Here is a 14,063-nt window from a genome sequence, read left to right on the forward strand (position 1 = left end):
GAAGATTCAAATAAATTTGATATTCTAATATAAAAGGTTTTAAAATTAAATGAGATGCAAAGAGGAAGAAAATATTCAAGAGAGAAAGTTTTTTACAAAGAAACTGGAGGTGCAGTAAGCAAGAACAGGGGGTAAACATAGTAAAACAGTAGTGAAATTAAAACAAAGCAGTTGGGCTCAGACCAGATGGATCTGGACCGTCTGATGAATCAAAAGGTCCAGATCTAACATCATGGGATCTCATCACAGCCACTAGATCCAAATCATAGGATCAAAGAGATGAACATCAAGGGTGTACGGTAGAGAACAGGAGAGTGCATGCATTTAATCATAAGATAGAGACAAAACACAGCCGTCAGATCGTAGATCCAACAACTTAGACAAAGAGCCCGGTTCGATTTTTAAAATAGATTGGTTCAACAAAAAAACCGGTTCAAATGGAGTAGTATAAAGGCATATTCCTGGTTTATTTTCATTTTAGACTTAAAGTTTCTCTCTCTAAAATAATTTTGCTCTCCTTCTCTCACTAAAACAATCTTCATCTTCTCCGGTTGCCTTGCAGTTTCCGGCGCGGTGGCTGCCGGCCCAACAGGGCGGCGCCGCCGCGTCGAACAACCCAAACAGCTCCGTTTTCAAAACTCTTTACATCTTTAAACATCAATTTTCATGCTAATGACAGATCCGAGATTACTTTTCACAAAAAACATACATATATGGCATAGATCTAAGATTGAAGTTCGAAAAAGAATTTGAACAAAAAGGAAAGAAAACGTGAGACAACTACCTCTGTCACTTGAATCGAAACCGGTTTTGTTCCTCTTGCTTGATCTACGAAACTCCTCTCTTCTGGATCTCGGATTGGCTCGATTCTGTTCCCTCTCCTTCCTCTTCACGTTTGCGATTCTGGATTTCCCCCTTCCTTCAAAAATCCGATTTGGTTTTCATTTGTATGAGCTTGATGATTGTTTGTTTTGGTATGCGAAACAATGATATTTCTGTGTGAGTTTCGAAATAAAACGAGCTGTACGTGATGTTGTGTTCAAAATGACGGCTAATGGTTGTGTTGAATTTACATTACTGGAAAAATTTGGTTCATGTTCATAGTGTTCTTCATTTTTGGGTGTTTGATCCGCAAAAATAGAAAGAGAGAGGAAATTAGGGTTTGTGTAATGGTGCGGCTGTGTCAGAGTTAGTGGAGTGTGTGACCAATGATTGGTGAATAGTGCAATAAATGCCTTCTATTTATAGTGACAAAAATAGGGTTGCTGAAAAATATAGGACCAAAATGCCCCTGACTTGAGCACCACCTCTGGACAGATGGACCAAAGGACTAATAGGACCAAGACACCTGGACTAGGACTAATACTCTAAAAAGACTATATTTGGACCTTAAAATAACAAAAAAGACCTTCTTTTAAAACACTAAGAAAAACGTGACCAAAAAAAAAAAACAAAAATAAAAAAGGAAACAAATAAATAATAAAAAAAACATAAAGTAAAAAAAAGGAAATTAAATAAAGATAATTAATATAATAAAGATAAAAATAAATGAATTAATAAAAGTGCAAAACTGTCCCTGGGTAACCAAAATGAGGTATTTTAAAACACCTCTCTGCCGAAATTCCATCTGAAACGACGAAATTACTCGGCGTTTAAAATACGAATAAAAACTTAAAATCAAAGAAAAGTGGTCAAAATTTGGGGTATGACAATCGTGATCCTGGAGAAGCTGAGGAGCGGAGGCTTGATCGTTTCTTGCGAAAAAGTCCGCCAACGTTCAAGGGTAGGTATGACCCAGAGGAGCTCAGACATGGGTGCAAGGCATGGAGAGGATCTTTCGTGCTATGAGGATCATAAGGTCAGATTGGCTACTCATATGCTGGCTGAGGAGGCTGAGTATTGTTGGACGAATGCTAAGGGGAGGCTTGAGGCTAGTAGAGAGGTTGTGACTTGGGCTAGGTTCAAGACTGAGTTTTTAAGGAAGTATTTTCCTGAGGATTTAAGGACCAAGAAGGAAGTGGAATTCCTGAACTTGAAGCAAGAGAATCGTTCAGTGGCCGAGTATGCGGCTAAGTTCGAGGAGCTCTCGAGGTTTTGTCCGTACATCAATGCTGAGGATGCGATGGTTTCTAAGTGTGTGAAGTTTGAAAGTGAACTGAGGCCGGATATCTATCAGTATATGTGTATTCAGGAGATCCGAGACTCTGATACTTTGGTGCACAAGTGTCGTATGTTCGATGATGCCGGAAGGGTCAAGGTGAACCATTATAAGGCGATGAATGAGAAAAAGGTAAAAGGTCATGGATCTGGGAAGCCGCACACCAAGGACAAAGGAAAGAAGAAAGAGTTTGGTGGAGGCTCTAAGCCGAATGTGAATTCGATACAGAGAGGGGTACAAAGGTTGGTTTTCCTAAACCTAGGCAGAGTGCATGACCTTGCTGACCTACGTGCGACATTTTAATCATAACTCAACTTAGGAATTTCTGAATGAGGTCAAACTAAAGCTAAAATAAAGATAACACCCATATCTACAACTTTCATGAAGGAACAAAAATCCAATTCGATACAGAGACGGGTACAAAGGTTGGTTTTCCTAAACCTAGGCAGAGTGCACGACCTTTCTGACCTCTGTGTAGTATTTTGATCGTAACTCAAGTTTTTGACATCCTATAAGTCACTCCAAAGACACATGAAAGCTAACATCCATATCTACAACTTTCATGTTTACATCAAAACCTAGTTCAGAGCATCAAAGAGTCGAAAGTTGGATTTCCTAAGCCAGAAAAGAGCACGACCCTGCTGACCTATGTGTAGTATTTTGATCATATCTTGAGTTCTAGATGTTGGAATGAGGTCAAAACAACGCCCAATTAAAACTAACATTCAAAACTACAACTTTCATGAAGACACCGAAATCTAATTCTCAACAAAAAAGTGCCAGTTTGTATTTTTTGTTTCGGTTACAGAAATCACAGATTTTCTACGATTTCGCATGTGCGATTTAGCCTTAAGGGACTTTTCCTAACTCCGTTTTCGACCCTAAACTCGCCAAACTCGACCATAATCTTCACTCCATGACTACCCTATCATTCGAACAATAATTCTTCGTTAACCTACCTGATTATCCACTCTTTCTAAGACTATAACTCAATTCAAAAACCTAAACTAGTTTTCCTCAATTGTCATCTTTCAATTTCATCTTTCAATTCGTTCATCATCATTCACCCATCAAAATTCACATCATAACAGCAAAAATGTATTAAAATTCAAGATAACCCTCCCATCATAAATTAAGATACCCTAAAGTGCAAAGATTCTCCCCCTTACCTTGAATTCTCTGGAAACACAGCTTTTGGTTCAATTCTCCTTAGTTAGGGTTTGCCTCCTTTCCTCTCTACTTCTCTCTGGTTCTCACGTTCAGCAATAATGTTTTATGAATTTCAATTCCTCTATTTATACTAGGAAACTATGTTAAATTCTTATTATTATTACTTTTCTCCCCTCCACTATCATAATTTACTCCCTCATCCCCCACTTATTTTATTACTTCTATTTGTCACCTCTTATATTTATTATTTATTATATCATTCCTCTCTTTATAATTTAAATTCACATAAAATATTAATAATCACCAAAACTCTATTTTTCAACAATGGCACACTATTTTCTCTCTAAAAAATGTTTTTCTCACATTATTCACTCGACTAGTTAACTCCTCCTTACTTCCTAATTATTTGTAACACCTATATCCACAAAGGATTTAATTTAATAATATCAAGTCTCAATGATAATAATAACAATAATACTAATTTTATCCGATAATAATATTAATATTATCCATTAATAATACTGACAATTAATATTAAAAATCGGGGTGTTACAACTAGTCCCAGAAAGGTATGTTTTTCCTGAAAAAAATGCAAAGAATAAATTATGTTTTTCTTTCGTTACTTGAGGAGAAGCAACAATCTAAGTTTAGGGTTGTGATGACAGGTCATCTTACGTTATTTTTAGCATGTTTTGAAGTTTATTTTAGTAGGATTTAGCAGCAAAAAGGAGGAGTATTAGAACAATTGCCTATGATTTAGGGGCTTTTGTAATGTTTCCTATATTTGAGTCTGTAATTCTAATTTTCCCGAAACATAGCAATTTTCAGGGTGAAGTTTATTTTAGTAGGATTTAGCAGCAAAAAGGAGGAGTATTAGAACAATTGCCTATGATTTATGGACTTTTGTAATGTTTCCTATATTTGAGTCTGTAATTCTAATTTTCCCGAAACATAGCAATTTTCGGGGGTTTTTGAAGTAATTCACAAAGAAATCATGCAAATCGAAAAATCAAGAACATCCAAAGAATTGTGAAGATTCAAGAAACAAGAATAAAGATCCAAGAGGTCTCAGAAGACTTACAAATGAGAGGGATTCTGTTCCCAAAGTACCGAGGAAAGTTATTTGAAGACCAACATCTAAAAACGACAGAAAATTGGAGATTGGGGCCGGAAGGAAGACAGAATGCGCCGAAGCCATTTGAAAAATGCCTAGGGCATGAATTGACAAGCCATGCTCCTAGGGAATTTCCCATGCGCCTAGGGCATTTAATATGCGCCCCGTGCATGCAAAAAGCCAGGGCGCAACTTTCTTTTCCTGCTTCCGTATTGGCCAAAGTCCGCACTTTTAGCTCAAACTCAGGTAGAAACTCTCACTATAAATACTAGCCTTCCTCATTCGTAATTTCTCTTCAGAACTGTGGCAGTTCAAGAGGAAGGCGACTTTGGAGCTTCGGGAGAGTTTCTATCTTCTCCTTGATTTTCTAGGGTATGTTTTTATCTTTAGTAATTTGTTTTTAGTTACCATGAGTAACTAAATCTTTTTAGGTTAGAGTTCTAAGATGAACCTTTGTATATTTTTGTTGGATATTTATTTATTTTAATATGTCGCTTATTGTTTTATTTATTCTTTCGTTCGCCATTAAGTTTTATTAGTATGTAGTTTTATTTCCGTGAGAGGTGCAACCCTAGATTAGCTACTTAGGTTGTGACAAGGCCTAATATTAATAACACTAAACCAAATTTTTTTATTTTTGAAATGGAAATTTATGCAATTTATGTAAAAACAATGAGCCTAATCGCAAGTTAGCAACAATAAAAGAAAGAAATTGTGAGAAAGAGTGGTTATGTAAAATAAATGACTGAAATTTAAAATTACTTGAAAAATAAAAAGATGGGTTACCTCCCATTTAGCGCTTGTTTAGCGTCTCGAGCTTGACGCATATGTCTAAGTTGAGCTTGGGAACCCCAATCCTCCAGGTTCCATGTCTTCCTGATCTGACTCTTCCTTATAGTCTGACCATCCATAGTCTTCTTCGGGCTCTGACCATTCATAAGCTTTTTCAGACCATAAGTTTTCTTCCCCAATGTCAGTTTATACACTCATTACTATCTTTCATTCCTCACTTTTTAGCTTTTCAAAAGAAGTTATTTGTGTAGAAATTTTCCCGATTTGGATCTTCAAGTCCTTAATAGAGGCTTCAGTGTTTCTCCTCGATTCTTCCTGACTTTTTGATAGGGACTCAATTCGAGTTTGAGTTAACTTCATGTATTGTTCAAGAGTTTCCTTTAGAGCTTTCATGGGATGTTGTAAATTTGTGGCTTGAGATGTTTGGAAACCACTGTTTCCTCCTAAAAAGAAGTTGGAACAATTTGCCAAACAATTGTTAGAAAAAGGATAGCTTTGCTGCCTAGTAACAACTCTCATAAACTTTACTTGTTCTTCTGATAACCCCAAACTTTCAGGGAGGCATGCTCTTGTTTCATGAGCTTGATCACAAAAGTCGCGTCCTAAACCATTGGTTGATAGTTTTGCTACTTCTTTTGCTTCCAACTTCTTAACTATTTCTTCCATCTTTTCGCCAAGCATCCTTTGACTTTCAAGTAAAGCATCCTGACTCTCAAGTTTCAACACTTCTCTATTTTTGGCAACATTCCTATCACTACCTTGAGGTCTATACTCGTTTAACGACATGTTGTCAATAAGCTCTTGTATCTCGGCGGTTGTTTTGTTCTTCATTGAACCACCTGCAGAAGCATCTAGAAGCATTCTTGTCTGGGTCTTAAGACCATTAGTAAAGATAAGAGTTACCTTCATTTTAGAAAATTTGTGTCCTTTACACCCATTAAGCAGCATCTTGTATCTCTCTCATGCATCATAGATGTTCTCTCCGTCTTCTTGTTGAAAATTGGAGATTTCCCGCTTTTTTCCATGTATTTGGTAGTAGGAAAATACGACTGAGGAAGGCCCTCTTAAGATGGTCCCAAGTGGCTACACTCCCGCTGGGCAGTGTATTCAACCAATCCTTGGCACGTCCCTTAAGTGAGTATCCAAACAACCTAAGTCATTTGTCTTATTATGAGACACCGTCCGGATTGATAGTGCTACAAGCTTCCAAAAAGTCGGTCAGATGAATGTTACAATCTTCATCATCCTTACCCGAGAGTTGATTCACTTTCAGGGCAGTGAGAACTTAGTTTTTGATGTCAAAGAAGACAGGGTTTGCTAGTTGAAACCCACGAGCCACATCATCAAGGTTGTCAAGTTTTCCGTAGTCTCCTAGTGTTATTCATTCCATGACTTGTTCTTCTTCGACGGATGAGAAATCACTTAAATTTGGCAATGGAACAGATGCTGCTTCTCTTGCTTCCCGAATATATTTCCGGATTGCTCTTTCAATTTTTTTGATGTCGGAGTCAAATTGCAAAGTACCTAAACATGCACCTGCACCACACATACAATAACTAGCAAGGAAATTTTTTGAACAAGAGCTTGCGGTAGAGAATTAGATTACAAGGAAATGTTTATATATACTAGTGAAAAGACGGGCATTCACGTGCCCATCTTTCCACTCTTTTTATTGCTCTAACGATTGAAAATTATTAACGGTGTATTTTGATGAAATTTTGATTTGGATTAAAACTATAAATATAAATGTTTGTGGTAGAGAAACATATATATACGAATTGAATGAGACTTTAGACTATAAACAGAATAAAAACTTTGTAAAAAGAATCCAACAAATAAGAATGGGTTCATCATGAAGCCCTAATCAAAGAGATTTAGTTGTTCATGGAAACCGACATCATTACAAAATAATAGAAAATATACAATAGAGAGAACAAGAGGAGGATGGGGATCCTCTTCCTTGAAGCTCTTGATGCTTAACCCTTGCCTTGCCACCGCTAGTTTTCTGAATGACTTAAAGTGTGTGCAACGGTCTCTATTTATAGATCAAAGTTTCTTAGCGGTTAATAGAGTGAAAATAGGGGTTTTCCACCAAAAGCGACTTACCAATCAGCACTCCCTGGTCTAGTCCATGTGAGGGGTGCATGGGGAAGTAGCTAAAGCTCCTCCATCCATAGGGGCACATGGCCTCATGCGCAGAGGCGCATGAGGCAGCCCCTCAGGTGCGATTTCAGCTGTTTTCGACCCTTTTTCGCTCGTTCTTCCATCTTGTGATGATTTGGAATTTCAAATGATTTTTCTTCACTTTGTATTGTATTCAAAAACCTTCTAAAAGTCATTGTCTTCAATCTTCATTTCATTGATCCTTCACATGATATCTTGATTTGTCAATTTACATGATTTCTTACTACAAAACGCTAAAAAACACCTAAGGAAATGCATGATTTAGGATAAAAGTAAATTACAGCGACTCGAGTGAAAAAAATACAACAAGTTCTTCAAACCAGTGACAAATCCTCTAATAGACTTATAATTTGCCTTCAAATGCAAGGAAATGTACTAAAAACATAGTTAATAATATCATATGTTATTCCATCATCACCTCACATGCATCATTCTTATTTAGTGACTATTAACGAAAAGGAAAAAAATATACTACAAAAAATGTGAAAGTGCTTATTCAAAAATGTAATTAACAATGTAATTAATATTGGGCTTACATAGTTATCAAAGAAATTGATGAACTTATATTTAATTACGCTTTATTTTTTCAGCATTAATTTCAATTATAGATGGACTATACAAACTTGTCATGTAGGCAAGATGCCAACTTTGAAGGTGAGAAAAACACAAGAAGGGGGGGTTGAATTGTGTTTGCTTTTTCTTCATTTTCTCCTAAGCTAAAAAACACTGATTAGAAGCAAATAGAGTTTTGCTTCTGAAGTGAAGTTCAGGACTAACTTGCAGCGGATAAAAACACACACAGAGAGAGAGAGAGAGAGAGAGAGAGAGAGAGAGAGAGAGAGAAAGAGAAGAAAGACACAAAGAAATTATACAGGTTCCTTCCACAAACCGAAAGTAGTCCTGTCCTCCTTGCACTTCCAAGGAGAGTTCACTATAATGTAATATCTGATTACAACTGCTCACTGCTAAACTTAGCAAGAAACTTCAAACTGCTCGAGCACAACTACAAGAGACTTCCTATGCTCCTAAACAGAATCAAGAGACTTCTAATGCTCAAGCACACCTGCAAGAGACTTCTAATCAAACAGAATTACAAAGAAAATTGTTTGAGATTGAACACTTGATATACAATCAGTGGTGTTCACAATACAAATTAGATACAGACTTTTAAGACTATAGAATTTCTAAGATATGAAAGTTGAAAAGAAATTCTAAGTGAACTTTTGAATGCAGAATGATTTCAGCAGAGTTTTAGCACTTGTAAATTGTTGTTGAGTCCTTTGCCAATCTTTAAGTCTTCACTCCTTTATATAGAGGTGTGAAAGAGACGTTTTGAATTGCTAGCACATCAAAATAGAGTCGTTTGAAGCCTTGATCAATCACCAATGATCTTTTGCCTGATATGGTTATTGTCTTATGAAGGATCAATTTCAAATCCATTCCCATTGTGAAGAAACATCGTTGCAGGCAGAGCTGTTTTTCTTGTCTTGTAGAAGAGACAAAAGCAGAGTAGTGGAGGTAGTGGTTGTACACTTCGTACAATTGTACGTTGTCAACGTACTTTGAAGAATAAGCATCCAATGCCTTCAAATCCTTTCAAAATGATCGTTGCTTCACTCTTCCAGTCTTTTGTAATGGTTAGACGAGTTTAAATCCATTGAACAGCTTTTGAAGCTTTATGTCTTGCTTCTCCTGATGAACTTCAGCTTCTGGTGATGAACTTGCTTCTGATGAGATGCTTTTGATGAACTTGCTTCTGATGGCGCCATCACTTCAGGAGCACTTCTCTTCAGATGCTTTAAGCTTCCTTATTGTTGATTCCTTAGCTCTCTTTTGTTCTTCCTGAACCTATTTAAGATGTCAAATTTTTGTCTATGGTCCTGTACACTTGAACAAATATTAGCTTATCCAATTGACAATTTTTAATACCTTGTTATCATCAAAACTCTCAAAGGTTTATCGTTAAACACATTTTGTTCCAACAATCTCCCCCTTTTTGATGATGACAAACATTAGTATTTAAAATGTTCAATTGTTGTTAATATAATTAACAAGTTGACTGTGACGGTTTGAGGTTTGTATGCTTCCACTGAGTCTAATAGTACTTTAAGGTGAGTTGTGTAAGCTCCTCCTGAGTTCTATCCAAGTTAATTAAATTCATCATTAAAAACGAATTAACACTCAGAATATTCTCAAATTAATAGACTAAGAGATAAGAATAAGGTCCTATTAATTTAACTTGATTAAAATTAAATTAATGGGGCTCAGAGCCTATAAATACTATACATCTACTCCCCCTTTTGTCATCAACAAAAAATATAAAAACTAAAGACAAAATGAAAGAGTGAGGAAAAAGATAGTGAGAAAAAAAATTCTATAATCAGAGCATTAAACATATATATATATATATATATATATATATATATATATATATATATATATATATATCAGAGCAAAAACACAAAATTAGACGTATAAACATAAGTTAAGATGTATAATCATTGATCAGAAGCACAAAAGTTGAGTTCAGAAGCAAAATTAGATCAGTAGCAAAAATGAAGTCATAAGCACAATAAGTTTAAGAAGATTGTAAACAAGGAAACTTAAGACACAAACTAAACAAGCTAAAATATGTCTGCAACTAAGGGTTGGCTTGTTTGTTAAACATTTCCATCATCTGCTTAAGCATCTTGTTTGTCTCTTCTTGTTGCTGCTTCATTGCTTCTTGCTGTAGCTTCATGTCATTCTTAAAATCTTCATTACTCTTGATCAAATTATCTTCTCTTATTCTTGCTTCTTCCAACTTGGCTTCAGTAGTAGACTTATACTCAAGCAAGAGTAGCTTCTGTTCTAAGAGTTCTTTATGCAGCTTTTTATTCTCCCTCTCCAAAACATCATTTCTTTGTATCAGATCCAAGCTAGTAGAGGCTGTTTTGAAATTAATCTTGTTCAAGAAGGTTAAATCCAATTCCCTGGGATGCACACCAGTAGGAATAAAGTCAGTAACTTCTCTTCCTTTTAAGCTTGGAGGATTCTGCACCCAGGTTCTCAGAATCTTAACTTCCTGCAGATTGTTATTCAATCCTTTCAACCAGTCTTGAAGCTTCTGTTGAGCCAAGTCTTGAGCATCAACACAAGTTCTTTGGAGTGCAGTCAGGATGTAGTCAACTCTTTCCTTCAGTCTACTCTACTTCTTCTCATAGTTGTCCTTGTGAATCAAGTCATTCCTAGCTTGAATGAGCTTGTTCAGCTCCTGAAAGATCTTCTCACACATATCTGTTAATAGAGTAGAATCTAGAAAGATGGTTGGTGGTGAGGGTACTTTTGGTTTGATAGGAGCAACAATTTGAATAGGCAAGTGAGAGGATGATGGTTGGCTGTTTGTGGAAGTTGGAGTTTGATGGCTGGTTGAGGGTTGATCAGAAACAGAGTTTATAACCACATTAGAGGAAGAGTTTAACTACTCATCCTCAGCATAAGAAGCATCTGATGTGATCATATAGTCAGGTTCACTAACGGTTTTAGGGAAAGCAATAGTTTCAACTTGATCAGGAACAGTTTGTTCAGAACCAATATGTTCAGAAACAACATGCTCAGGGTTAGAGATATCAAGGTGAGTTGTTGAGGCCATTTGTTGGTTTGGTGCTTGGTGTTGGGGGCTTTCTAAAGCAACTTCCATATAAGCTACTTCAGAGGCTATCTGTGAGTTGGGCTCAACACCTGGTAGTTCACCAGAATAGTGACTAACCAAGTTATCTAACACTGATGTTTCTGATGTTTGATTGATTGAGGATTTATGAGATGATGATTCAGCATTAGAGTTGGAAGACTCATAACCTATATGTTCACCTATGAACTTTTCATCAGCAGGAACAACATTTAAAGGTTGAATCATAGGTGGTTGGAAAGGATGGTTGAAGGGTAGTCTCTCACAGACTTTGTTTCTCATTTCTAACATCTCCCTTATCCTTTCATCAACACTGGGGACCATAGGCTCAAATGGGATGCTTTTGGAAGGCTTTTTGTGGAGTTTGGTTGAGTAAATCTGGCCTAAGGGTACATCATCCATATCAGAAGAGGATCTAGATGTGGTGGATTGAGAGGATATGGAGGGGGTTGAGTCTGATTCTACTACTATAACATTTTCAGAGTGTGTGGAATCAGGGTTACCTTGTGAAGCTTCTGGAATAGCAGCTTCTGAGCAGCCAACAATCTCCTCCTGAACTCCTTCAGCACTTGTCAGCAAACTGCCAGCTTCAGTTGCCACTAGCTCTTGCACAACTTCAGTGGCCTTGATAACCTCCTGAGCATCTGTACTTGCATCTATTCTAGCAAGGCTGGATGCAGGGACCTCAATCTCTCTTGCAATCTCCATGGCCTTCTGAAGTGCAGCAACATCTTCAGCCTTCTTTCTTTTCACCTCCCTTGTAACCAAATCTGTAGCAGCTGCTATCTGCTCTTCATCTTCAGCTACATATGCTGACTCTTTCAACTTCCTGATAGTTGTCTTCCTCTTCTTCTTTGGGATTGGAGGTTGATCAGGAGCAGTTTGAGAAGTAGCAGCAGCTTTCCCACTTCTGGTTCTGTTGTTCAGGACCATATCAGTGTCCAGATCTTGAACTTCTTCCTGAATTGTTGGTAAACCAGAACCACCAACATTCAAATTACCAGAAGTATTCTCCCTCTTATCCTTCTTTTCTTTCTTTGCCTTCTTAGCAGGTTGTTCAGGAGCCTCTTCCAAATACTCATCTTTGGTGATGGTTTTTCTCTTGGACATCCTGCTCTTTGCTACTGGTAATGCTCCACCATACATGGTCTCAGGAACATCTTCTAGCCTTATCTTTTTACCAGTTAGAGGAAAGAATTCCTTGATGAAATGCATCTGAACTTCCAGAGGTTCTTGCTTGCAGATTGGAGGAAAATCTTCCATCAAGTTTGAAGTTGCATCAGACTCCTTCAGGTCTGTGCTGAGCTCTGTGTAGGCATCTTTTGGAATTAGAGACATATTCCTAAGAGTCTTGCCATTGATGACCTTGCCTGTTTCAGTACCAAGTTGTGCATCAGTAAAGTAGTTGGTGTTGCTAAGAGCCCTCAGAATCCATCCCTGATGAAGAATTTCTGATATCAGCCTTCCATAGGGAACCCATCATCTATTCTTTTCTTGGCTGTCCCTAAGCTCTTTGATCATATGCTTGAAAATGTATCTGGGCACATTTACTTTTTCTCCTTTAATGAAGTAATGAAGCAGGATTTTGTGCTCCAGAGATGTTTGATCACTACCACCACCTTTTGGTAGTAGATTCTCATTTTGAATCTTCTGAAGCATCTTTTTCTCCATGCTTAAGTCAGCATAGGCTCATTTCTTCTCACTGTTGAACATAGATAGGTTCACAATCTCATTCCAGGGACTGGTCTTGGGATTAGTTATCCCACCTTTAAAACTTCCTTCAGCAGCTCTTTTGATAACAAATGCAATAGAGGCATCTGAGATGAATACTGGAATCCCTATGATGCTTGATCTTATCTCAGTGCATTTAAACGGTTCTAAGCCCATTTCTTCTCTTGATTTATCTTTCAACGAAGGATCAATCAGAACCTTCTCTGTTTCTTCAAGCTTAGCAGCATGTTTATCATACACATGTGCTCTTACCCAGAAGTGCCTTACTAGCGATGTGTATGTTGGACCATTCAGCAGTGTGAAGTAATCCATCAACCCTTGAGTTTCGTAATAGCTTCTGATTTTGCAACCATGATGTTCTAATGAAGTGAAATCAACTGGATTCTCCGTTTGAATCTTTAGTTGCCATGCTTCTAACTTCATTGTTCTTCCCTTGATCTCATAAGCAGGAGCTTCTTGTGAAGACGATTCTGGAACTGAACTGGAACTAGCCATTGATGAGGATGAAGATTTTAGGGTTCTAGGGTTTGATTGCAGAGAATGCGTTTACTTCGCAGAGAATTTTGTGTGAAAAGAGGAAAGTGTAGGTAGTGAAGTGAGTTGTGTGTGATTTGGCTAAGTGTTTTGAGTAAAACGTTTGCAATTCAGTAGGGAGCAAACAAACACAACATTAATTGTAACACCCCGTTTTCCCAACATGTAAAATAATACTTAAAAATCAGAGTATTCAACTTAAACAGGATGATACAATTCTTTAAAAGATAAATAAAGTAAAATTACTATTTATTTAAACATCTTTTATCAATAATTCAAATTACATCGCAGCGGAAAAACATTTCATTATTCAACAAAATGACACTACGGCCTCAACATAAACAACTTCTTAAAAATTCCATTTCAAATGGTTCATCAACATAATTCATAGTACTACATAACAAATGGAAAACAATGCGAATATCCCCATCCCGTTACGTATCAGAACGACCCTAAGACGACGCGTGAGAGAGTTAACTCACATCAGCAGCTAATCCTGGTTATCTGCACGTTACCCACGTAGAGGCAACATTCAAACAGAAGGGGTGAGATTCACATTCAATAATAATAAGCATATAATTCATCAACAGAATTTAACAACATAAACAACGACAATTAAACAATGTTAATGTTTCTCATAATTTCTCAATAACAACTCATTAATTATTTCGACAACTTGACAACACGAGGACAACACCGACAACTCAACATCA

General features: G+C 37.0%; 1 protein-coding gene and 1 pseudogene across 1 annotated transcript; one reads left to right on the top strand and one right to left on the bottom strand.

Moving 5' to 3' along the window:
- Nucleotides 1-1,810: 1,810 nt before the first annotated feature.
- Nucleotides 1,811-2,461, top strand: LOC146905313 (uncharacterized). The gene has a single exon (XM_085728510.1). The coding sequence runs from the start codon at nucleotides 1,811-1,813 to the stop codon at nucleotides 2,459-2,461; it is 651 nt and encodes a 216-aa protein (XP_085584636.1).
- A 5,906-nt stretch (nucleotides 2,462-8,367) lies between these two features.
- On the bottom strand, nucleotides 8,368-13,311 carry LOC146905314 (uncharacterized; annotated as a pseudogene).
- Nucleotides 13,312-14,063: the final 752 nt, after the last annotated feature.

This window comes from Medicago sativa, chromosome 7 (genome assembly GCF_051527215.1).
Source record: "Medicago sativa cultivar Bolivia chromosome 7, Bolivia_mono, whole genome shotgun sequence".
Taxonomy (NCBI): domain Eukaryota; kingdom Viridiplantae; phylum Streptophyta; class Magnoliopsida; order Fabales; family Fabaceae; genus Medicago; species Medicago sativa.

Coding starts and splice junctions, on each gene's coding strand:
- LOC146905313 (XM_085728510.1), top strand. CDS start 1,811: ATGGGTGCAAGGCATGGAGAGGATCTTTCGTGCTATGAGGATCATAAG.